Source organism: Rhipicephalus microplus, chromosome 1 (genome assembly GCF_043290135.1).
Source record: "Rhipicephalus microplus isolate Deutch F79 chromosome 1, USDA_Rmic, whole genome shotgun sequence".
Taxonomy (NCBI): Eukaryota; Metazoa; Arthropoda; class Arachnida; order Ixodida; family Ixodidae; genus Rhipicephalus; species Rhipicephalus microplus.
In genome coordinates this window covers 172,329,441-172,355,499 of record NC_134700.1, presented here as the reverse complement: position 1 = coordinate 172,355,499, position 26,059 = coordinate 172,329,441, and the positions used below count along the sequence as shown (strand labels likewise).

Here is a 26,059-nt window from a genome sequence, read left to right as displayed (position 1 = left end):
ATCGCCTCTCGACGACATTTGCGGTGTAACATGAAGAAACGAGGCCAATTTTTTTTTCGGCAATACCTCAAATGTATTTAAAATCCACATACCACAGGATAACCAGTTACACGATCCAGAAGGTGCCCCAACACATTTCAATTTGAATAACTTTCATCCACTCGCTTGCTGCTGCCAACAAGCACGTATTGCCAATATGGAACCTTCGTGGTTACCCGATATTGTGGAGCGACCGCCCCACAAACGCACCTGCCCCACGTTCGAATCGAGTCAGAAAAAAACTCTTCGTGAGACGCGAACTTTTCTGAGGGACGACAAAGGATCTTCATGAACTTTCCCTTATATTGCAAGCTTAAATTATCCTTTGATTTCTTTGCTTTACTCGGGTAGCAAATTACACGTGTATATCATTGGTTCCCCTGTCGTTCCTTCTGCTTACGCTCGACTTCTGACCAAATTGTGGCGGGATCAAATCCTCCCCACTGAGGTCACCTTTCGATGGAGCCAAAATGCTAGACGCACGTGGGCTTAGATAGAGGTGCGCATTAAAGAACCACACGCGGCTGATATTTCTGACGCCCTCAACCGCATCATCTCTCCTAATCATAACGCAGTTTCGGGACGAAATATCCCAACAATCAGACTACTTCTCCGCTGCTACACCTATTACTGAGTAACCCACCGTACCAACTCCTTCTACCAAGTGGAAACCTACTGGTAATACTTTCTGCGTTTCCTTTCGACTGCGAGGGAACACCGGTACAAATACGGCCGCATGTTAACCTTCCGACGATGCATTGAAATTACGTCACGCTTCTGCAGAACCCTGTTTCAAATGTCTATGCGACTGACGTGGACACCGGAAACCGGCCTAAGGTTGCAGAACACAGTCCCTCGGCGACCGACGCAGGACAATCCAGCTTATGTATCCTCGTACCCAGCGCTCCAATTAGGCCAAGCCCGGATAGAGACAGCGGCGTCCCCTAGAGCGCCGAGAAAGCCGCTAACACAATGCATGGAGGTCATCGAATGTCTGCGTATACAATATTCTCGGCACAGCGTCTCTCTCAAGTTCCGCGCACCGCTGCTATAGCGTTGAATACAACTAACTTACCAGAGAGAGAATAGGCGAAGTTTTGGCCAAACAAGCCCGACAACACTACGCTTTTATTTAAAGCGTCTTTACGCAGTTTCTCGTGTCCTGTGTAGGCATTACGGTGGTACGTTTACCGGATGGCATAACTTCGATTTCGAGCCGACTGGTGAAGTGGACGTCCTGCGGATTGCAGTGCCTGAGAAGATAAGATTCACAGCGTGCAAAGGCGTGAAGAGGAGTTGTAAAAATGTGTTTCGCATCTATGGCACGCAACTACACGGTCCAGGGCGTCGACAGCGAGCGCTGAAGTACGCGGGCCTGCACACACCTCCATAGACACAGAAGCGAGAAAATACAGTACAGCACGGATGTCGTAATGGGAACTCCTCGCGCCTCGCTTCTTAAGCCGCGTGGCGACAGCGAGAGGGAAAGAGGAAGGAGGGAGGGGGGTAAGCACTGGCACGAAGCAGGTTTTGCGAATCGTAGAAATTTCTCGCCAATCCTGCAGCGTCGGCCAGTGTGCGGGCTTAATTACTGCGCTCGACTAACAATGGGACCATGCGAGGCTTAATCCGCCCTGATGCATCGGGGCCTCCTTTCCCACCCGATGTCTGCACTGCGCCTTCTGCAGCCCAAGCCACGCACCACCTCTCCGGCGCTGGCCCGGACAAACTCCGATCGCAGAAGCTTGGCCGCCGGGTCCCATGCTCGCCTATATATACCAGTTCGGCCGCTGCGATGCGCCCGTGTTTTCCGGAGGCGTGGATTTATTAATTAGCTCCCCGGGACCAGCATGACCAACTGAAGCTTCACCTACCATCTCTGTCCGATGGACGCACTCCAGTCGATACTTTATGTGCGCAGACCCTCGCACCCCCCTCCCCCTAAAGAAAAGGATAAATACACGTTACTTTTTCTTGCAAAATGCACAAACGCGTTTAGCAATGTACAACGTACTGCTGATTATTACGAACTGAACCACTCGAAAGCAACCATATGCATACCCTGCGAGGCTAGGAATTAAGTTTGGATACGCAACCTGAAAAATAGGTGATGAGGCTAGGCAAAACACGTGCATTACGTAAGCTCCCTTAAAAATTTCTCCGTGTCCGAACGTCAGAGGCTAACAAAAACTAGAAATCCATTCGTGGCCAAGGAACGTATACATATTATGAGAGACGCGTTAGTGCTCTACGCAAGGTGCTTTAATAAGAACTCCTGTGTAGCTCATCCCATGATCATTGCCAGACCAGTTAAAGCAACGACTTTAGCTCAGTCTATTGCCATTTATATAATCTGGCATTGAATCATGTGGTCACTAACATTCTTCAGCTGCCTTTACACAATGTTTCAGTCGCACCATCCCTACCTTTCTTTTCTATCCTTACTTTTCTATCCCCTTTCCCCTTCCACAGCGCAAGGTAGAAATCCAAACATTTTCTTCTGGTTCACCTTTTTGCCTTCCACTTAAATTCTTTTTCTCTTTCTCGATGCCAACGCGTCATTCACTTTCGTTATAATTAAAAAGAGCACATCACTAAAAGTTATTGGCAAAATGATCGCTGACCATCTAGTTATTTTTGATGATTTTTTTTAAACATGACGTAGACACAGCTTATGCTTCACCCTCTCTCTAAGACTACCTTAATCACTCATGAAGGAAAAAACAATGGAAAGAGTCGCCACCACGGAGAATCTGTTCAGACAAAGTGTTGATTCCCTGTTTGCATTGAAACACACAAAAAAACCTTCGCAACACAAAGCCATCATGACGCCAACCCAAACTGAAGATTGCGTCGCTCACTCAGCATGCAATAAACTTATTGAGTATCTATCTATCTATCTATCTATCTATCTATCTATCTATCTATCTATCTATCTATCTATCTATCTATCTATCTATCTATCTATCTATCTATCTATCTATCTATCAAAACAGCTTCGTGCTCTTGTGGCCAATAATTTATGTGATGTACACGAAATATGGCATGGAAATGACATGAGTAAATGACGAAAAAAATGGCATACGATACTATAAAATGATGTTATACGTGTCACGTCTGACATGATTCACTTTGTACGGTGCTTGTGCTCTCGCAGGCAATTCAGCGGCCCGGCGTATACTGAAATGAGCTTGAAAGGTCCTGAGTGTACTTATTCTCTTTAATCTTTCAATTGTTTTGTTTTTATATTTCAATAGTTAAGTGGGCCCTTTTAATACATCTTAGCAAGGAGAGATAGAAAGAGAGAGAGAGAGAGAGAGATGACAGCAGCGTATACAGTGAACTGTGAAAAAATACGGCGTTCGCCCTACTTGATTTATTTTTTTTCTACATTACCGAGTAAATTTGAGCGACCGGGGTTAGTATACCATTCGGTCTTGCCGAGTTGTTACGGACAATGGCCACTCTGGAAGCCGTACGAAAACCTACTCTGCTTCGCATCGTTACGATGCGGAGGCTTCGTGTTGGGGTTACGCTTACCGCATCCGTGACCACCCTATTGGCGCAAAGTACCGAGACCCGTATATAGCACATCATGCCATATTTGTGACGCCCCAATGTGGGTTGTAAGTGCCTCAGACCTAATGTGGACCTGCATTGGTCTACAATTAGGTAGTCGTCGTTACCTCCGTGCAACATGTCTCAGGCTTCGCCAACCACCCGACTTTGACTGCTGGCTTCGTAGACCTAACCGCCGTTCGTTACTAGGCTTTATACACAAAGCAAACTTGTATGTGTATTCCTGAATCAAAATTATTATGCCTAGGTGCAGACTTTCAAAATGAAAAAAACTGCTGTATAATTTTGGCACCAGCATAATCGGGAACATGTTGCTTTTTTTCTGCATGTTTTCGGAAACAACACGGGCAGATCAAAGGGTGGGAACCGAAAGTTTAACTATGACTAGACTAACGTTTACAAAACATTCGCTGCTACTGTCCGATAACCCATCATTTACTATTTCCCCTTAGAGAAGAAACTGTTCACCCGAACCCGCGCGCACGCGCACCTTGTCAAGCTATACTCTCAGTTCACTCAGTAAGCACTGCGACAGTACGATCTCATTCGGCGGATACCTAGTCTCCCTTATAGACCATCTTACGGGTGGGTTTTGGTGCCACCACACTGGGCTGTTAACTTCCCCATCTTGTATCTTAAAGAAGTTTGCAGGTATAATGTGGCAGCAGAAAGCAGAGGACCGGATATATTGACGGAGCACGGAGGAAGCCTTTCTCTTCCAGCAAGCGTAGTTACTATTATTATTATTATTATTATTATTATTATTATTATTATTATTATTATTATTATTATTATTATTATTACTATTACTATTATTATTATTATTATTATTATTATTATTATTATTATTATTATTATTATTATTATTATTTATTAACAACTCAACAAACAGTGATCCGATAGGCGCATACGCACGAAAACTGTTGAATGGCTGCATTCAACGCTAGATGACGTTATTATTCGTTTAACAGCCCCAAGTGGCGGCGCCCATGTAACTTGTGTTAAATGGCCCATATACGGACAGCACACACGAACGAGAACTAATTCGAAGTGTTGAAGTTCGAAGTCTGAATTGAGCGGCCTCTGATTTCCACGCGCAAGTCCTAGAGAGGTGAACCCACGGATATTACGACGCGTACACCAGACCAAAAAGAATTATCTGCACATGTGCCTCAGGCTCCCCAAGTTTACTTAAACCACTTCATAGGACCCGGTTCTCCTTGTGTACCTTAACCTTGCAGGGGCGAATAGGGCATTTAACAAGGGAAGCCCGCAGAAACCAAACGTTAAAGGGAAGCCTAATAAGAACGCATTGGCGAATGTTTTTCATTAAATCGGGCCTGGACCTAGCAGTATGGCTCTCAATTCGCGCTCCTATTTCCGCTTTGCACAGTTGTAATGATCCACGTTCTCTTTCTCTTACTTTCTCTCAGTATTTGACTTCGTACGCCCGTTCAAGAAACTTGTAAAACTTCGCTTCGAAAAAAGCGACTACTTCCTGCTTCCTCGGGCCACTGCACCTCGAAAGCAAGGTTTCGTCAAACAACACAAGTCGGTCGCTCGGTCGGCTGGTCGGGTACGCGAACTTTTGTACGGATTCTCGCGTCTTTTCACTGCAATGGCCTCCCGTCAGCGATCGCCACTCGACCGGGGCTTCTTTTTCGCATTGGCGTGACCTCTGGCGGAACTGTATAGACCACCACCAGCCCTCTCCTTTTTTCTCTTTTCCCTGCGATGCGCTTTCAGCCTCGGACGAAGTGGCTAACCGTTGGAAGTTTAGCAAGCGCATAAAATGCGAAAATACAATAAGTGAAAGTTGTGGAGAAAGGAACCAGTAAACGAAGACCCTGCAACCTCGACTTTCATAGGCTGTTTGTACCACTAATGAGCCGTAGTGCCGTTGGAAAAAAGAATCAAAGCTGAAAAAACTGTGACAGAAGTTTCGGTTTACGATCAGATCACTGCATTCAGATGTCATCAGTACCCATGAATGCCAGCGCAAATGCAAGGCTTCCGAGCGAGAAATAAGGTGCATTCATTGATGGCCTCTTTGCGCGATACGGAGGTTGCGGATTTGGTAAGCATCGATGCGGCAAGTTCACTCTAAGCCGGAACTGAGTGCGCAAAGTTGGACTAATTGCAGCCTTTACATCAACAGATAAACGGTTTCTCAACAAGGAGCAAATAGGTGGTAGGTCTTGTCGTACGCAAAGTGCCGGCAAGAAAGAGACCCAGAGGGAGGGTAAACATGCACCGACTGCCTGCTTTCGTGCTGCACGACTTGGCCCTGTACACTACGATTGTACAGAAGAGTGAAAGTGAAGCGCCATTCCAAGGACTATAGAAGCTGTTATGAGAGGCAACTTCTTTTGTTCACTTGGATTTCATTAAACCTCGGCTTCAATAGGTTTTCGTGTGTATATGTGTGTGTGTGTTTTCTTTATCACACGGTTGCATAAACATAATAAAATTAGTTTATTTTACAGCAAGAGCAGCAAAATAAACAATTTTACGCGAAACGAAAATCCCTTCCAAACAATATAGGTCTTCATTGGCTGTCCTGTCAGTTGTCTCGTTCCCTACATTGCACCAAAGCACGCATGCCACTGCAACCGCCGTCATTCATTCCTACGCAGCCCTGCCACCAAGCCCACACGCAGCAGCTTCAACTTAACTTCCACATGTGGAAGACGCGGATCACACAAACACAACTTTCCAACAGCGCTGATATCTGATCCATGAGATAATGCACGTTCGCCGGGCCGACTCAGCAGTCCGGCCCCAAGAACAGGTCCGGCTGGCGAACCGCTAGCAGCGACTGCGCCCCGAGGATCCAGCAGCTTTTCAAGCCGAATGAAAACAACGACGGCTAGCGGAGGAGGCGGCGTTGCAGGCACAGCAGCGTCAACGTAGTAGTGGCGGGAACGCGTTCGCCGGGGCTAACACCCACTTTCGGTGGGACTTTCTCGAGCAGTACTTTGGCTTCGGCTACGACGTCTACAACCATCTGCGGCCGCCCGTTCCAACTTCGTTGTTTAACCATCAGTACAAATAGCTTGGGTGGTGTTTTTTTTATATGCGAAGCAGCTTATGGCGGAGTTTGATCCGGTGGTGAGCGGCATGATCATCTTTACTGTGCATGCGCCAACTCTACCCTTATCCTCGCGCGAGCGTGAAGAAGTGAGCGCTTGTGAGGTGGAAAAGGTGGCAGAGCAATGCCACTGCTTCGTTTCTCTTCTGCCGTTTATTTCTCCGTCACAGCTGTGCGATCGTATATATTGCTACGCGCACTCCCTCCGTTTCAATCTCCTAGCAGCGCTGGGTGTTCACTTTGCGGCGCACACATAGCAATACAAACAATATAGGAGGGGTAACACAAGCCGTACGGAACATATACACAACTTCACGCACAATTGAAAAATACCCGGAAATATATGAATATGAACAACAAATAAAAGCACAGGTGTACACCAGCGCTGCCTGGCATCCACAGATGATTTTCTTTTGTGGGAACTGGTGTACTTTATTCTAAAGCTGACGCAAAGACAAGGCCTTCGTTTTACTCTGCCTGAATGTTACATAGCGGTATCCGACACGAGATGGTCGCTGAGCCCAAGTAATGTCGATTACCCAACAAAAAAAAATATGGTTACTCTTTTTCGTTATCTCGTGAAGTTCTTTTGGCGGTCGCGAGACGGGCCACTTATCCCGCTCTTCCCGGCTCCCCCTAACGAACCGATGGGGTGTTTTGAACCCACTCCACACCTTTACACAGTCACACCTGCCCTCTTTTTGACGACAGTGGCTGCTTCCTTCTCAACTTTGCCCCCCAGAGAACCACGGATTGGAACACTAGTCACTAGCTCGACTAGAGAGCGAGTGACAGACAAGTAATGCGAAGCAAGCCATAGCTTGATTGTCACTGAACAGCAGAAGCTCCTATGAGATCACAACAGTCGTTTTGGGCACCGTAGCTGCCTTGAGATGCCGGTGTTGGTCACCGCTATTGCGCTATATAAAAATAAGCAAACAAAATAAATACAAAAGCCTCAGATTGAACGGGGTTAAAACCTAGAACCTCTGCGTGGCAGCAGGAGTCATGCAGATTCTGGATACATTGTTAACAAAGAGAGCCTCGCAGGCTTCGTTTCGAGGAAAGGATAAAGTTGACATTTGTAGAGTTCTATGGTTGTCAAATAACAACCAAGCATTACACAATGCGAAGTGCGTAACAAGTAGACCGTTTAAAGCTTTGAAGGGGCGCTGCCCTATTTCTCCATCATCATCAACCAGTACACCAGCAAAGTGCACATAACTCTTTACATAGACGTCAGTCTCTGCGCAGATGGCATTTCGAAAAAACACCGCCGCCAGCGCTCTCAACGCCACCTATGTCATAACTGGGTAGTGAAAAAAGAGGCGTCCGCCCACGAGTGTGCACACACCACAACGAAAACCCACCACCCCTCTATCATTGGCGTTGACAAGAAAAGTAGAAAGCTCATCAAAGCCAACTGCGGGTACATTGAAAAGATGAAGACGCGAGAGCCCACGATATACACAATTCTGTTTGTGCCGGTTAATGCGGCTCATAGTCTCAACAAGCTCAATCGTCAAGCCACGTCTAGGTCTCTTGAGGAACTCGCCCAGAGACAGATCGCAGACATGCGGATCAATGGCCGTAAGAATATCCTCGCCATAGACGTCACTCAACGAAGCACATTGGAAGTGCTGAGCAACGTCAAAATGTCGGATAACATCAATGTTCGCTCATACATACCTGATGGCCGCGACTCTACTGCAGGCGTTTTTTACGATGTCGACATTTCCATCAACGAAAGTGACCTTGCTGCTCTCATCAAACCGGCGTCTGCAGAACTTACCATACTGCAAGCTCGTCGCCTTGGCAAATCACGCTGCGTGAAGCTCGTGTTCAAGGGAGACAGCCTTACATCGCAAGTCAAGGTCGGCCATTTTCGACACACAGTGCGACCCTTTGTACCGAAGCCCCTTCAATGCCGGAAATCTTATAGATTAGGACACGTCAGTGCTGTTTGTACAAACATGGCTGTGTGCTCGCTATGCTCAGAGTCATATAGCGCAGACGCATGCCAGGCAGAACTTCGAAAATGTCGAAACTGTCATGGCCCTCACGAAGCATCGTCAAAAGTTTGCCCAATCATGAAAAAGGAAATGCAAGTGTTGAGGCAAATGGTCCGTGACGGCTCAACTCACAGCGAGGCCGCTGCCCAAGTACGATGCCGGCGGACTCGTCGCCGGAGGCCCCTGAGGAGATCCAGTGCCGAAGCAAGAACTGCACCTCAAAATGATCGCCGGCATACCACCTCAAGCGTCCAGACACGCCGACAACAAATCCTCCAAGCAAGACAAGAGCATCACCGGCTCGCCTGAAGCATGGCCAGCACTGCCAACGATAGACCCGCCGTTGAAGCCACCGCATCACTCGTCTACAATCACTTCGGAACGAGAACGCGGTGATAGTCGCGATAAAGAAACCGTAGCCGTGGTAAAGACCCTTATGAATACCATTCGTATGCTCCTCACTATCATTGACAGTCCGGCTGCTAAGAGTGCACTTCAGTTAGTGGATGCGCTGAAGCCGGTGCTATCAAGTCTGGAAAGGCACCATGGCTCCGCCTCTGCAAGCCTTTCGTAAAGAAGTCAAAAAAGCTTCGATAGTTCAGTGGAATGTCCGAGGCCTCAAGCGCCGTATTTCTGATATCTGACAGTTTGTGTTTAAAGATCAGTTTCCAATTATTGTTATCGGTGAGCCACGGCTACACAATGCAATACGACTATCCAGGTACGAAGCCTTCAAGTCCGCTACCTGCAACGAACAGAGTAATGTCATTGTATATATCAGATGTGACCTTACCTATATCGAGCACCGTGTAGCACCTCACGATGACAACCAGTATGTCTTCTTGACAGTAAAACGTAGAGACCTTAATTTCACGCTTGTAGGCGCATATAAATCACCTTCAAGCCGTTTTGAACCTGAAAGACTACGTGCACTGTTAACAGACACGCCTGGGCCATAGATCATCACCGGAGATTTCAACGCTCACCACCCACTATGGGGAAGCCAGAAGACAGACCATCGCGGAAAGCAAGTATTCTCCTTTGCTCTGGAGCAGCAGCTGCTTCGTGTGAACGACGGAAGCCCAACGTTTCTACAGGGAACGACATACAGCAGCTGCCTTGACTTGACATTTGTGTCACGAAGCTTAAATGGAAAGGTTAAGTGGTTCGCAGACTATGAAACTCATGAAAGTGACCACATACCAACCTATTTAAAGATCAAGGGCCTGGAAAAATCGCCAAACTACGACACTTCGACTCGCATCGACTGAACAAAGTTCAGGTCACTGACGGAAAAGAGGTGTCAAGAAAATGAAGCGCTCCCTCTTGACACCCCCGAGGATATGATTAGAGGTGCTACTCAAGAAGCGAATTATCATATTGAACATACTTCAAAATATTGTCAACATGAAGCGGAATTCGAACGGCTCAGAGCAATGCGTCGTCGTGCAGAACGAAGATATAGGCGCTTAGTCCATTCACGACTTGAGGGAGGCAAGGCGCCTACAAAAAAAAATTCAGCGGCGAATCAATTCACTTCAGTCCTTTCGGTGGAAATATCTGTGCGAATCGTTGGATCCACGCAAGCCTTTGACGCAGACATGGAGGGTTGTTCGTGGCCTACGAACATCGCCACATCAACATCACCCCTTCAAGTGTCTGTCTCTCAACTAAGGCCGAACCGAAATTGAAGTAGCAGAAGATTTTTGCATGAAAGTTGCCGGTCAGGCGTCCGCGTGCACCACGCGTCACCTAGAAAACACTCCAGTCTTCAGAGATTCAAGAATGGACGCCTTTTTCTCTCTAGAGGAACTACAAGCGGCCTTGACGGCATGCAAACGATCTTCATCGCCTGGTCCGGATGATATCACGTACATGGCTCTTTGCAACCTCGGTGAAGCAGCTCGATAGGCCCTTCTATCTGTGTACAACGACTCGTGGAGCAGCGGATTTGTCCCTCATTCGTGGAAATCCAGCCGCCTCGTCCCTGTGCTTAGCCCAGGTAAATCCCCTCTGGACTTCACCTTTTATCGCCCCATTGCGCTTACCAGCTGTTTCGGGAGAGTGATGGAGAGGATGGTTTTGACTCGCCTAGAGTGGTACCTGGAGCACCACGAGGTATACCCTGATGCTATGACGAGATTTCGGTGTGGGCGGTCCACAATTGATAACATTATTGACTTGGTCTCATCTGTTCAGCATCAAAAAAGACAGAAACGTTTATCTGCGGCGTTGTTCTTGGACATGAAAGGTGCATACGATAACGTATCACATGAAGCCATTTAGGATGTCATGGAAAATGTTGGATTAGGGTTTGGGTTTACCAATAAATCTACAGCTATTTGAAAGGCAGAACTTTCTTTGTACAGACGGAGAATGGCACAACAACACATCAATGCATCCGTCATGGTGTGCCTCAAGGTGGCGTTCTTAGCCCCACACATTTCAATCTAGCTCTCCTCGGCCTGGTTGACGCACTTCGAGAATCTGTCCATCTATCAATATATCCAGATGACATCTGCATCTGGGCGTCAGGCGTAACACACCTTCATTTGCGTGCCCGGATTCAGAAAGCGGCTACACTAGCGACAAAGTACCTGGAAGAACGCGGACTAGAGCTGTTATCAGAAAAGTGCTCGCTTATAGCATTCGCGCGTGAGGCGATGAGCCCATATGTTATTAAAATCAACGGACACACGATCAAGACCCACCGGTTCTTCGGAGTCATAGTTGATCGCGACTTCTCCTGGAGCCCTCACATCGCCCAAATGAAAACTAAACTCACCATGATCATCCACGTGCTGAGGTTTCTTGCTGGAAAAACGTGGGGTGCATCGGTACGTAGAATGCTTCAACTCTACACTGTTCTGTTCTTCGGTAATATATGCGATACAGCTTACCCGTGTTTTGCGGGATACGGAGAACAAACTTGCGCGTCCTCCAATCGATCCAAGCCCAAGCACTGATAATATGCCTTTGTCTCCCGAGATGCGCGTCTACAGCAGCGACAGTCGTCATTGCGCGTGATTATCCTGTCAATGCATACGTCCGCGTAGACGCTTTGAGAATGCTCACAAGACATATCGCTCGGCTTTTATCACATCACCTCGCCCTACTTCGAACTTCTATAGGTCCCACTCAACGTTCAGCGCAACTGTAGCTCAGCATTGCGCAGTGCTTCCATTGCACTTCACGCATGCAGCACGGCTGCCGATACCATTATGGTACCTACACCCACTCAAAGCCCTTCTTACAATTCCTGGCCTCCAAAATAAGAAAATGTCGTCGCGTCTAGCCCTGAAACAGGCCACATTACTGTTCCTGCAGGAGAAGCACAACCAACGCCTTCACATTTACACAGAATGCTCGGTGTCTTCAGTAAGCTCCACAGGGGCGGTGGTTATTCCCGCGAGGCACATCACAATTAAATTCATGACATCGCATTTGACGTCGTCGACAGCTGCAGAACTCGCCGTCATACGTGCAGCTCTTGAGTTTATAGTTGAAGAACGTTCGGGAACTTGGTCTATCTTCTCGATTCGAAAGCAGCTCTTCAATGTCTTATGTCACGCTTTCGCCATGAACCTAATGAACAGTTAGTAGCTGAAATAAGGCTACTTCATCCCCAAGCAATCGAGAAACAGCACAGCATAGTGTGTCAGTGGATACCAGGTCATTGCGGTATATATGGCATTGACCGCGCAGATGAGGCCGCTAGATATGCATACGATGGCACCCAATACACAGCCATCCCATTCTCAAGAACCGACGCAGCTACAAGATTTTGTTCGCTTGGACGTGACCTCACACTGGTACAGTGGAACTCAACAGACCTTACAAACGCGCGCCTGCGTAACTTGGATCCCGATCTGCAGCTTCGTCTTCCCCCAAGGATATCTCGAGCTGAGGAGACACTTCTATGCCGCCTGTGGCTTGAAGTAGCCTTCACAAACGCATACTCTTATCTCATTGGAATGGCCAGCTCTTCTACATGCACTTACTGCACCTGCGAAGAAACCATCGCGCACCTTCTGTGTGAGTGCACACATTTCAACGTGCAAAGACAAGAACTCACTGCAGCTCTGGATAGACTGAACGATCGGCCTTTGTCGGAACAAAGGTTTCTGGGTCATTGGCCGAGCCCATCTTCAGCCCAGAAGGCTTTGAAAGCTTTGCTGTGCTTTTTGCGGACAACTTGCCTCAGAGACAGACTATAGTTTCTTATACCCTATGATGTTGCCTTTCCTCTGTCGCAACTATTTTGTGATTTCTCTCTCTCTCTTCGCAACACTTCTCTTTAACATATTTTATTCCCCTCACCCCTTTCCCCAGCACAGGGTAGCCAGCCGGTCTAAGAACTGGCTAACCTTCCTGTCTTTGCACTTAAACTTTCTTCCTCCTCCTTGAAAAGATGTTTAGTTATTTCGGTTTGCTAGCAATTCGCAAGTATAAGCGAGCATCGCAGGACATCGTGTTCGAGTCAAGCACTCCTACGTGCGTTTTGTAACCCCTTGATGCGTTAATTTTGCCATACACAATATTAAAGTGATGATGCACAGGCGTGAGCATAAGTGTGCAGACCATGGATCGTGTGGCAAAGGCATCGACGCGCTATCTAGCGACGATACGCCTGCTGCAGTGCGCATGCACGTCCAGTCATAACAGTTGGCCTCTCATATCGCTCTCTCTGAAGCGCTCGTACCCAAAGCGACAACTGGGTGTCGCTTTCTGCGCTTGGCTTGGCTTGGCTTCATCAGGTTTTGCGAGGCTGGCTGTGCTAAGTTATGCTAATAAGCCGCTATAAATAACGACGTGAGCATGGCGCTGAAACCGGTGCCATCGAAGACGCTACGTAAAAAAAGGGCATAATTTGTGCGTGTGTGTGCGTGTGCGTGTGCGTGTGCGTGCGTGTGCGTGTGTGTGCGTGTGTGTGTGTGTGTGTGTGTGTGTGTGTGTGTGTGTGTGTGTGTGTGTGTGTGTGTGTGTGTGTGTGTGTGTGTGTGTGTGTGTGTGTGTGTGTGTGTGTGTGTGTGTGTGTGTGTGTGTCGCAGTGACTCAGGTGTCAGCGTCAGTGTCGGCATCGGCGTCGTTGCTTGAGAGCGAAAAGTCATCATCTCGTCCATGACCGAAAAACTGAGATAGATGCAAATAAAACAAATAATAAATATTCCGCAATCTAGTGAGAATCGAGCGCTGGCCGTCTGCTTTGCAAGCAGCTATTCTACCCCACACTTATGCGTCTGTTTGAAAATACCAGAAAAGGAACTTCCTCTGCTTGTAAATGAGGTGAAAATAGTTAACATTAATGCTAGTTACAAACGCGCGCATCCTGTATACAGGCTTAACAATACAACACGTAATATAGCAGTAATATTGGGTGGTACATTTGCTTGGGTCGCAGAGCGCGTGATTATCAAAACTACCTCATGGTCTAAAGCCAGCCACCCATTACGAAAAACACCCACGTTACTACGCGTCTTACCTTCAAGAACTACTAATACACGTTTTAAAAATCTTTAGACCATTGCTCGAAATAAAAGTACTGGTGTCGAAAAACCTAAAACGGGTATTGTGGTGCTCGGAAACGCATCAGATATATTTCACTGCCGCTGCCATAATAAAAGGTCACCTTTAATTCTGCTAGAGAAAGGTGACTTCTCTGTGACGTGTCAAAGCAGTGCGACTTCACGGGAAGACAGCGACTGGCGAAGCACTAACTGCAAATCATTGATCTGGTCAGCGTGCGCGTAAACAACGGCGGGTGAATTGTCGCCCAGTCACCCTGACAATTATTTCTGGGGTTTCGGCTGCGTGCAGAAAACAGAGCCCGCCAATTAAGGAACCGTCTTCTCTCGTCAGTATAATGCCCACTGCAATGGGGCCGGCTTGCAGATGCTCAGCGACTGAAGTTTTAAAAGCAAAATAAAATATTTTAAACATTTGCTGACTTCGGTGTATGGAGAGTATTGACAGGGCGTACGAAGGAAATGAAATATCTTTCTCGCGGTGCCTTGAAATTGTGTCAGTACGCCTTCAAGATAATTTAATCATGGTTTAAAGAGTGCTACCTATTACACAGAATGCAGCCTTATGCGAAAGCTTGACTGATGCACGCCAAATTAAATTTTATCGATTGCATTGGTGTAATACGCAAGTGAAACTTCTCGAGTATCATCATACAATAAAAGCTATGCACCAACTGGTTCAAGTACTCACTAAAAACAGGATATGGATATCGTGTTAAACTCTTACAGGAGAAGCTTAAGGACACTCCCCTCTCCTCTCTTTTACTTTTTTCTGTCGTCAACTGCGAATGCATTTTTTATGGACTCGACTGAGAGACAATTCTGAAAATTTCACCTCAGCCATTATCGCTCCCCTTGAAAAAGCACTAAAATATGTTTTTCGTAATAATAAGTTACTCTACCACAATAGGAAAATCGTTCCAAGCATACGCTTGGCAAGCGAGTGTACGCCCAAAAAGAAAATGCGGGTGACAACGCCACCTTGAATATCCCGCACCGAAAGTCAAAAGGCCATAAATTTTATCGGCGTTCATTAAGACCCACGTTGCTCCAAATCGGTAAAAATGAAGTGCGTTGTTCTCTTCGAGGGCCATATCTATAGATGTAACATACCCATTTTCAGAAAAACATTTTGGGCCAATATTAACAAAATACGGAGAAAAAAAACACTTTGCAACCCGTGTCGCCATGCGCACGGTTTGCGACATTAGGAAACCGAAACTTCATCCGTAATTTTCTTCTGCATCAACAAGCTTACCATGCTGAAATTAACGGCGTTAAAGTACTTAGAGTATATAATTTATCGTTCTAATCCCGTTCATTCTTTTACTTTAGTGTCCTTTCAAAGGAAAACACTGCCCACGCCCTATGCTTTTCAACGCTGTCCCAGAGGCAACAAACGTGCGGCTTACCATCGTAGCAGAATTCGTCCTCCTCGCATAGTGTCTCAACGAAGGAGCAACCTGTGAGCGAAAATAAAACATGAGAAGTTTTAGACACTGTCACCAGACATACACAACAACCGGCATGTTTGAAGCCTCTTCAATGAAAAAGTCGACTACCATTGCGAAAAACAATCGACATTTTTTTTCCGCACCAAGCAATCAAGCAACTATTATTCAGGAAAATGAGAGAAGCACAATAAGTTTTTGTTTTCTTTGTTTTATAGCGCATAGTGTACTGTTCTCAACTTTTGCACCTCCACCATTTCTCCTTGAACTGAACCTGGGTTGGCTGGCAGTTGCTTCTTCTGCGTGTTATTCTGACTGTTCCGTTGCGGCACAGTTGTGTATGTACTCACTGAAACAATATCTTCTTGTTTTATCTCACTCGTTCAAGCTACGTGCCGTTTCTCGTAAAAATTGCGCGTGCGTGCAGCAGGGGCTCGTTGGCTATTTGGTCACGGGTGCGATTCGCGACTCAAAGTGATTTAAGCCATAAGCGGGCGGGAATAAAAAAAAATTGCCGCCCACACATTCCCAGATATTGTGGTTTTGGAAAGTAAAAAGACAAAAACAAAACAGAAATGTGCACGCAAAGACAACTTCACGAATCCTTAGAATCATACTCTTCTTCTTGTTTCGTGCCAGTACCGCATTTTGAATGACCGGTCCATCGAGTACCAACACCTGGCACGTGGCATCGTTAGGGTGGCCTCATTGGGGGAGGAACACTCCAACACAGTGGAGAAACTAGGCACGTGCGGATACTAACACTTTTTTAGGTCAAATTATCTAAAAAATGAAAGAAACTAACAAACCGTTGCAAAACTAGAGGAAAATAAAGTAAACCAGGGGAGAACATTTCTTTTTTTTAACTGCAAGTATGAAGCGTGGCGCACTGGCACGGGGCGTCGGTTTACGTCGCCCTGCGAGCCCAGCACAGACTCTGGAGATGGCGAAAGACAGGAACGTTGGATCAGAGAGAGAGAGAGGGAGGAATGGCGGCGCTTCTTTCAGTCCCTATGACACGCGGGAGCACGCTCCATTCAGGTGATCTCTCTGCGAAAGCTTCGAAGCTTCCAAAGAAAAGGTGGGCGGCGGCCTTTCGGACACGGCCTCCCCCGGTCGCCGAAACATGATCCCGGGCGCTCGGGTGACGTTCTTCTCTGCCGCTCGAAAGTCCCCCCCATCCCGATCTTCCCTTCTTCCTCATCGTCATGCTTTCCCTAAACTCCTCCCCTTGATCCATGTGTCACCCTCTGATGTCCCGCGGGCTGTGAACAAGCGCACGCTCGGGTTCACTCGGCGCACACAGACGCTCACTGCCCTCTGAACGTCGGCGCGAGGGCTTCCATGCTGCCGTTGGGTAGCTCCCACGGCAAACTACCCCCCCCCCCTCTCTCTCTCTCTTTTTAACAGAGATTTCTGCTCCTGCGTCTCCCGAACTCATCGTGTCTGGACCATCAGCGGGGCAGTGCGGGTTTCCGCCACCCACCACCCATTCTCGCTCGGTACCAAAAGCGTTTCCTATTGAAACGAAGCGACTCTATCCACACAGAGTCGCTGGGCCGGAAAATGCATTAAAGAACCCAAGCCCCCCCCCCCCCCCCCCCCGCCTGCTGAACTTTTCAACCCGCTTCATTTCTTTTTTTTTAACTGTATTGAAGCGCCTGCTTTTCTTTGTGTACACGAGTAATTAAATACCTTCGGCGAGTAGTAGCCTTTTCATGGTCAGCTTTGTCTCTCGCCTCTGTCAGCACTGAGTTGCTAGATTTTTTTTATATTTTTTGTCTGCATCAGTTACTTTTATAAGCGCAATCATTGTTTCGCATCTATTTGCGAGCTTTTTCTTTTTTTTTAGGGTAAGTAAAACCACGAACACCATGTTTCCTCCCAGGCTTTCAAAAGGTGAGTTCCCTGGGCGCCATCAAATAAAGAAACGTAAAGCAAACACATAAATCGCGCTCCTTTCAAGCGTGATTTTTATTTTGGCAGATCAAAAGCGAGGAGAGGTACCTAGAACGAACCGCATTCGAGCTGTGCCCCTTTGAACGACAACGCTAACAGTCCCCCAAAGTTTTTGCTTTCTTTTTCGTTCGTTCCCTTTCATCCACTGTTTTTCATTTCAATAAGGTTTCTGTTATGGGCTATCAAGTTTTCATGTTATCAAAAACGGATCGAGTAGTGTATCGTGAAGAGCGCCTGTAAAAAGTACAGCGTTACTCCATAGAAGTTTCACCCGCTTCTCGCATGTTTCGTACAGACAAGCAAGCTTCCGCCAGCGATCAGAACAAAAATAAATAAATTGTTTAGAAGAAACGGGATATGCTTCAATGTGTTCAAGTGTGTGCTCTTAATGCAACCTCGAGTGGGCAGATAGTTTTTTTTTTACTTATTTAAATTAATTATGCGTCCTACTGCACGAAGGCACGTATACTTTAGACTGTCTGTCAGACATAAGGCAGTTGAAAAGAAAATCGTACTTTAATCAATACACAAATAAAAACTGCACGAGGATGACACCGCTGTTATAATACATAGCAAAACTAGTTGCCGTTAGCCGCTCTTTCGTTAACATTTCCATTAAACCATGTTTAGCCAAGAATTGGCTGTAGCTAAATATGGGCAACATTCTCTCCACCATGATACCTGTTCACCCTTTTTTCAAAACTATCCAGCCTAAAAGAAAGGCGCCACTCTGCTTCAAACTACAAAAAAAGCCACTAGTCTGTTTTCATCTTTTATTATGTGAGAGCACCCTTTTTTTTTTTCAGGGGAAACGAGAACTCGCTTTTGGAAGTCATTACACACTTATATGAGAGTCATGGAACCCAAAAGAGAGATAGAGTGTCTCTCTAAAGGGAGTCATATACATTGAAAGTCAGCATTCACCTAAAAAACTGAGACACTTTTTTAACTGTTCCTGTACAAATATAAGCGCATCCTGGACCAAGTCCTGGAGTCGTATGACAATGCTTTCGCTATACACACTCGCATCTTTGTCTTCGGAGCAGCATTAATGTATAGATGAGCAGCAGCGTCGATTTCGAGACATAATGTCCCGCCCACTTAACGGAGCGTTGTATACTGTCCGCCCACATAACGGGCGAGATGTTTCCTATCAGTCCAGTCAATGCAGTCTCCGCTGCTGCCGAAAAAATCGAACGACGCTGGCCGGACAACAACAGCATGGCCTTATCGGCACTGGACAAACAAAACGTTGAAAGCTGTCGTACGATTTGCGAAGAAACAAGTACACTCTACGCAGCTCTTTTTTTCATCTTTCACTATCTACACAAGTGAAAGATGGCCGTCGAGATAGGTGCTCAAAAACGTTTTTTTTTTAACTTGTGAACGTGAAAAAATGTTAAGACGGTATCTTAATACGGCTTGTATTGCAGTTAGAGCGCGACAAAAGTACAACCACGACAAACCAACTCATCCAAATTACGTTGTTGTTGCGCAATACGGCATGATTACCAGCGCAAAGGGGTCGGGAACCTAAAAAGGAACGTGGGGCCACGCTATACATAAAATAAACCTTATTCGCTTAATTTACTGGCTATTGGCTGCTGACCCCGAAGGTCGCTGGTGCGATACCGGCCGCGGTGCTCACAGTTCGATGGAGGAGACACGCTAGTGGCCCATGTAGAGTGCGTTGTGAGCGCACATTAAAGAGCACCGTATACCGTAGAAATTACCGGAGCCCTCCACTACGGCATTCCTTGTAATCATGTCATGGCTTTCGTGTGTTAAGCCGCAGATATTAATATTAATATTATTATTCTTTATTAAATTCAATATCCAAAGCAGGACCGGTGTCAGTGACACCATGCTGGTCTATTAGTATTGGCATTTCGTGCCTCTGAAATGAGAACAGTGCTACCATAAAGGCGTATGCATGAAAGCTGTTAGGTTGGCACATCGGCAATTACATGACCATATCAATTCACGTCACGAAATGCAAGAACAAGAACATATATTTAACTGCCCAAGATGGAACGCCGTTTTGTCTTGCGTAAAATCGTCAGTACGTACATACAAAATCAGTGACCGCATGCTAAAGGTCAGTTTTAACTAACAAAAAAAAACTCATATGGTCGCAATATCTTCACGCATGATGAAGCCGCTTTTCAGGGAGACAACGAGAGATTACTAGCGCACGCGTCAGGTTGTGTGTCCCCCAAAAGTTTCGTAACGCATGCAGTGGGAATGTAAGCATTAACGTTTATTGAGGTACTGAAGAAGTCGGGCCCAGCTTTTATTGAAGGAAGACCATGGGCCACTGCCACGTCGGGACGGGAAGCCCAAAACTCGGCGCTGCGTCGTGGGCCTTCTAGACTTCCTGGAGTTGTTCGAACAAATAGCGGCCCTCGAGCAGTGAATAAAAGGTGTCTGGCGAGCTCTCATAATCCGTGAAGTGTTGTATGAAGCTTTGATTAGATAGAAAAGAAGCCGATGCGTGTGTTAGTAGTGCCTCTTTGGCACTCCTTGACAAGTAGCTTTACTAAAAAAGGAAATGGATGTCATAGGGGTTATCAATTTCTTTCTCAGTTATAACGCACCTCCAGCATTCACGGGGACACCAATATTTACGTGTAAGTGCTTGCATGTAGAATGTAATAAAGTTTTTTTGAAGTATGCCATGTTCACGTGTTCATTCTTCACGTTCTCGTCGCCTCTAACCTAGTAATCCTGTCCTTTGTGCAAAAAGGAAAATATAAGAACAGAAAAATATCTGTGACGAGTCTAGGAGTTTTGAAACTTTGCAAGATGATATAGATATGTATTCTGTAGCAACTCATTGGCTGTAGCATTTCTGCATAATTTTGATCTATTTGAGCTGTAAGACAGAAAAGGCTACACAGTAAAAGTGTTCGTGTGCTTGGGGATATATGCAAAAATGAATGCGATGGGTGGATTACCTTTATTTGGTCCAATGGAACGTGCTTTAGCACATTGCGGGCCGCTCCCACGTCGGGACAGAAAGACCAAGTCTCTCTGCTGCGTCGCGGGCCCGGTAACTGTAACCTCACTGTAACTGTGTGACGTGAGCTGCTGCATGATGCCCCATTTTTTCGTACGCCAAGGATGATAACGAGTATCGTGCATATAAATATATGTGATTGAAAGCGATATCTTTCTTGCTGCGAATAATAGCCGACAGCCATCTGAAAGAACATGCCACCTGTGTTGCGTGTCAGATCACAATGTCACTTCGTCGATGTAGAATGGAGGCGTTTATGGCAGTAGCACCAAGCGACACTGTGTTCTTCAAGCACCTTCACGATCGGCACTCATTGCGGACCGATATCTGAGGTCACGTCAATACCAGAATTCGCCCACAGCCTACCGCAAAGCAAGCGTTGGTACGAATGAGACGAAACCAGAAAATATAAAAATTGGGTTATGGCGCAGGAGTTTTGTAGTATACATATGACATCACATCTTAAGGTTTATGTAAGATAAAGGTCAATGTACTGTCAGCATAATCAACAAAATTTCACCGAATGGATTCATTGCAAGATAGGGGTGTTTTCTTGGGAGAAGATGCGATGACTGCGGCACCTGGTGCAGCCGATCTCAACCAAATGCTTTACTCTGCGTGGCCTCCGCGATCAATTCTGGCAATGCGTCTTCCTTCTTCCAGGGTTGATCGCAGAGGCCACGCAGAGTTAAGCGCAGCTCAACTCGTCGAATGCGCTTAAATTAATTCGGTGAGTTTACTGAAACAGCATGCTGCTACACTGCATGTGCCGCCTGAATGGTGCATACCGACCTCAGAATTAATTTCTTTGGCTCTTAAAGGGACACTAAAGTCAAGTAGCAATTTATGTCAGAGTGGAAGCTCGATGTATGACAACATCTAAAACAACGATATTATGAACAACATGGCCCTACTTAGCGAGAAATCAAGGTAAATGCACAAGGACACATGCGCCGCAGTAGGACATTCTCAAAAGGATCCCGATGACATCAGGACCGCCTACAATAATCATTAGTAATTGATCTAGCTGCACTAAATAAAGAACCTTTCGTGCATCAAGAGACGCAATAAAATGCTGCTTGTTCGTTTCTGTTTGATTCATAAAAAAATAAGAACCGCCGAACGTTACTATGGGGAATGGCGCGAGTGGCTCGAAATTTCAATTTTCGCGTAGTTACACTGAACATGTGGGGCCATCTAGCAGGGCGCAGTTAAACCAAAAACGTCTGCAATCTAGGAATCAATGGCGGGAACTCGATCAATGGTCATTGTTGCTGCTGTGGTTCCCTCTGCTTTCGGAATGCTGAGCCAAGCGCAGTAAAGCCGCGCAACTTTGTGCACGGCAACAGTGACGTGAGTCGGTCCGGTCGGTTCGCTTCTTGAGGCGGGTAATTTTAATTGCGCTAAGCCAATGTGGACCACTAAAACATGATTTCATATCAAAATAGGCCCTTTCTTGGCACAAAAGTAACACTACGACAATTCTGGACCACTATTTCAACAATTAACATCAAGTTAATAGTTGCCTTTAGCGTCCATTTAAGTCTTCTCAAGTAAAGCAAAAAAGTTTTTCATGCGCCAGAGGCTCCGCCATAACAAAATTAGGTGACCTTTATTCCACCATGAGACACTTAAGTAGGACATTTGGGTTACCTAAAGTTTTTCAGAATTCATCAGCGTAGTCAAAGTGGCAAATTATTTGCGTTCATACTGCCTATAAAAATAGAATATATAAATTATTGCTCCATTGATTAATTACGAATAGAAAATTTTATATACTCTTCACGCTCGTCATGTTTACTGAAGGCGGTATAGGTCGTGAACAGAGAGATTTCTCAATACGCCTGCTAGAGCACACGTGAAAATGAAGTAAAAGCGATTGCCACGTGGCGCACCAATAACGAAGATGATAATTCAATAGCCGTATCAAAGGTTAAACAAAATCAGAAAGAATCATTTCGAGGAGCCCAAAATGATTTTCGCTTGACGCAGAGGATATTGCAGTGCGCTGGCCCCTGTAGAGAACGCAGAATAAATAAATATTGTGCAGTGTACATACTTACGCACCTAGAGTAGAATCACTCTGCGATTCTGTATGTAGGCACTTAGAATCCCATTGTGAAAGTGGAAGTATTTAATTAAGCAAGTTAGTAAGCAGAGGTCTCTTCATCAGCGGTGGCAGAAGAGAAGTTAAAATTACATATGCACGTGAGTCGAATGGTATGCAAGCCACACAGCAGGGAGCACCCCGACAATATTATCGCCTTCAACTGAAATGCGTGCCAACCTAGCTAATTTTTCATCAATGATTCCACGAAGTACCATCGGTATGTTACGAGTTATTTTTCTGTTTTCCTCCACTTTATTTTCACTGTATTTTTTTATTTTACTGATAACATGCTAATCTCTATGGGCAAAAAGTACGGGAACCCTAAACAAATAGGCACATTTCGATTTTGGAGAGTGTTAGTTTAAATTCCACCACATAGGCTAATCCCGAATTGTGTATGGATTACGTCGTTTCCTGCCGTTTCGAACGTGGCCGCTTTTTGCAAGGTTCCGCAGTGTACTCAACATCCGGCTTGCAATTTTCTCAGGCCTGAGGCCATCGAAATGACCTCAAGTGGCACTCGCTATATTTCCTTGAACGGAACACCCGTGTACACCTTCATTATTAATAAAGAAAGTGGACATTGGGACAGCCGTCGTGATAACTCGATAGCCTAAGCATAGCACCTGATATGCTTGCTTCCCTAGGTACGGTTCCTAGCGCCGGCCGCAAATCCTGTGCTCTTTGCTCTTGTCAGTAGTTCTACACTTAAATGCATAAACACGGTGCGCAGATCAGTTCTCCGGAACCACGCAATGTGAAGGAGCGTTCATGAAAAGAAAAATTTGACACTCACACGCTCGTAGTACGAAACTTACAACTGAAATCTACGCAAATGTCTCGCGATATGCTAGCTTCCTGGTTAGCTCACGTGAATGGTACAGTGAGTCATGGAAAAGCCATCCTGGAGATCCCGATTTTTCGAATGGAATTCGAAAAGACTTTCTGAAAGTCAGAAGCCTATGAGTTGACTGGAGGACGCTGAATTCGAGCGCAAGAACAAGATAATCCCTTGTCCAGTAAATTCTTTATGAAAGATGTGTTTGAGTCACCCTGGAAGCTTCATGATACGAACTCACTCTTTTAATGTAGACGCAGTGATGGCTTATTGGCCAATTGGCCTCACGTATCGTTGTGGTCTGCGTCAAACTTAGTGAAACTAAAGTTTCCCGACCTCTCTCGTTACACATAAAACACCTGGGTTTGTCACAAGATAATTCTCGGTCGCACAGGTCATTGATGTGAAGTCACACACACGTGCTACAGTGGCCACGTTACTAGAGTGCTGATTCGAAAGACGCGGGTTCTAAAGCCACGACGGCTGTCGCATTTTGTCGGAGTCGAAATGTCAAAGGTCCTAGTGCTTAGAAATATGAGCCGTTTAAAAAACTCCAAGGCGTTCAAATTTCTGCAGCCTTTCAGTACGGTTTGCTCCATAAACAACCGTGTTTGTGTCACGCAAAACGTGAGAAATTATGACCAATTACAAAGCTACATGTGCGTTACTATGTTTTCATGCTAAAGCCACCATGCTTCAGCGACGTCGTGCCCGAGTTCAAGCTATGACACGCGTCTTCGGTGATGGCACCGCAGATTTAAAAGTCCTCTACTCTGATGCAGCACGCTGCCCAGAGAATCTACCTATGTGTTTAGGTGTTATACATGACACAGACGCCCTCGTGGCATCTGCCACAATACGGACAGAAGTTCCTCAGAAGAGGGAGCTCTCGCTCTGGCCAATATTACCGCCACGACATTACCACATGACTCCCCTGTCAACATAGTGGCAGACTCACAGTCTGCTTGTCATGCCTTTGCTCAGAGACTTGTGGCTTCTCATACACAAAGAATAATTTCTTCTGTCTCGCCATCCTCATTACGCCTGGTGCAGTGCGTATCGTCTGGACTCTTGTACACGCTTCTCTCCATGGTAATGAAAGCGTTCATGTGGTTGCCCGAGGTCTGACCGGCCGGGCATCATCGGAGGAGCTGTCCAACCCAGAGGAGGCTCTATCGGAACTATTAAACTACGACGCGACGGTGGATTACTACCGACAGAGCCGTTCTACATATCCTTCTCCTCATCCTTCACACAACAGAGAAGATGCTGCAGCTTGGCGGCAACTACTGATCAATTCATTTGATTGCTTGTACATGATAAATCGTTTTCATCCAACTCCGTTCGCCTCCTACAGCACACCACTCTGCGTGGGAAAGCTCTGCGACATAGGGTGTTCCTCCCATACCCAATCCTACACCTTCTTTTTGAGAGTCTGCACTGCTCAGCTTACGCCTGCAGGAACAGCAGCAGCTGGTCCAGCGGGCTCAGCCAATGAAGGCTCTCTGTATATACATCCGGTAATAAACGTTTCTTTCTCACTCTCTCAGTGACTGACTGCATGGTATATATATATATATATATATATATATATATATATATATATATATATATATATATATATATATATATATATATATATATATATATATATATATATATATATATATATGCGTAGTGGCCGGCATTGCACTACGGCCACTTCTCTATATAGTATGGTCGCACGTATTATCTAATTTGTGCTGCTCTTCCACGTTAACGCCTTGAGTCTGTACATACTAACTGTAGGGAGGATGCGAACGAACTCAGACCTTTCTGCACGCACCGCCAAGATTGACACGGGTATTCAAACGTACGTCGGTTGTGGTTCTTCTCCCTCCGAACATGTCGGTACCCGGTCGATCAGTGACTGATGTCATGCGAAAAAGCGCTGTGTTGAAGTCCACGCAGCCTGGAGGCAACGCAGTGGAAGTACGAAGGAAGTATTTCTTTTGGTGAACAAGCTCACACGCCGTGGGACAAAGCTGGCGTATATCAGATTTTTTCTGGCTGGGGCTTGTGGACGGTGTTTTGTTTTGCTGGTACTGGAATCTCGGAATCCGAAAGGTGTGAAATAGAGTCCTGCTCACGGTCGGCATCGGTGTCGAGCGCATCTCCTTCCGCGTCCGTGATTCCGTCTGCGCAGGGACTCCGGGGTAGAGATGGAGATGGGCAGTCAAAGTATTTACCGTTACGAATTCTTTCGCTGAAAAAGAGCTGGTTGGCGGGGTGTAAATCTGCACCTTCACGACGACGTCCTTCCCGGGCTTCGATGCCAAGAGGTGCACTGTCGAGGTGGTGAATTGCAGAGTTCCCGTCCGTGGTAGAGTCTGGGCTAACAGGGATAAGGTCGGATGCATGGGAAACCGTCCGGAATGCATACGTTAACCTGGCACA

General features: G+C 46.2%; 1 protein-coding gene across 1 annotated transcript in view; it reads right to left on the bottom strand.

Moving 5' to 3' along the window:
- Positions 1–26,059, bottom strand: part of IA-2 (tyrosine phosphatase IA-2) — a 624,632-nt gene that overhangs the window by 476,618 nt on the left and 121,955 nt on the right. Inside the window, exon 2 of the mRNA XM_037429474.2 lies at positions 15,659–15,709. Coding sequence (XP_037285371.2) covers positions 15,659–15,709 — 51 coding nt within the window. The remainder of the gene's footprint in view (positions 1–15,658; positions 15,710–26,059) is intronic.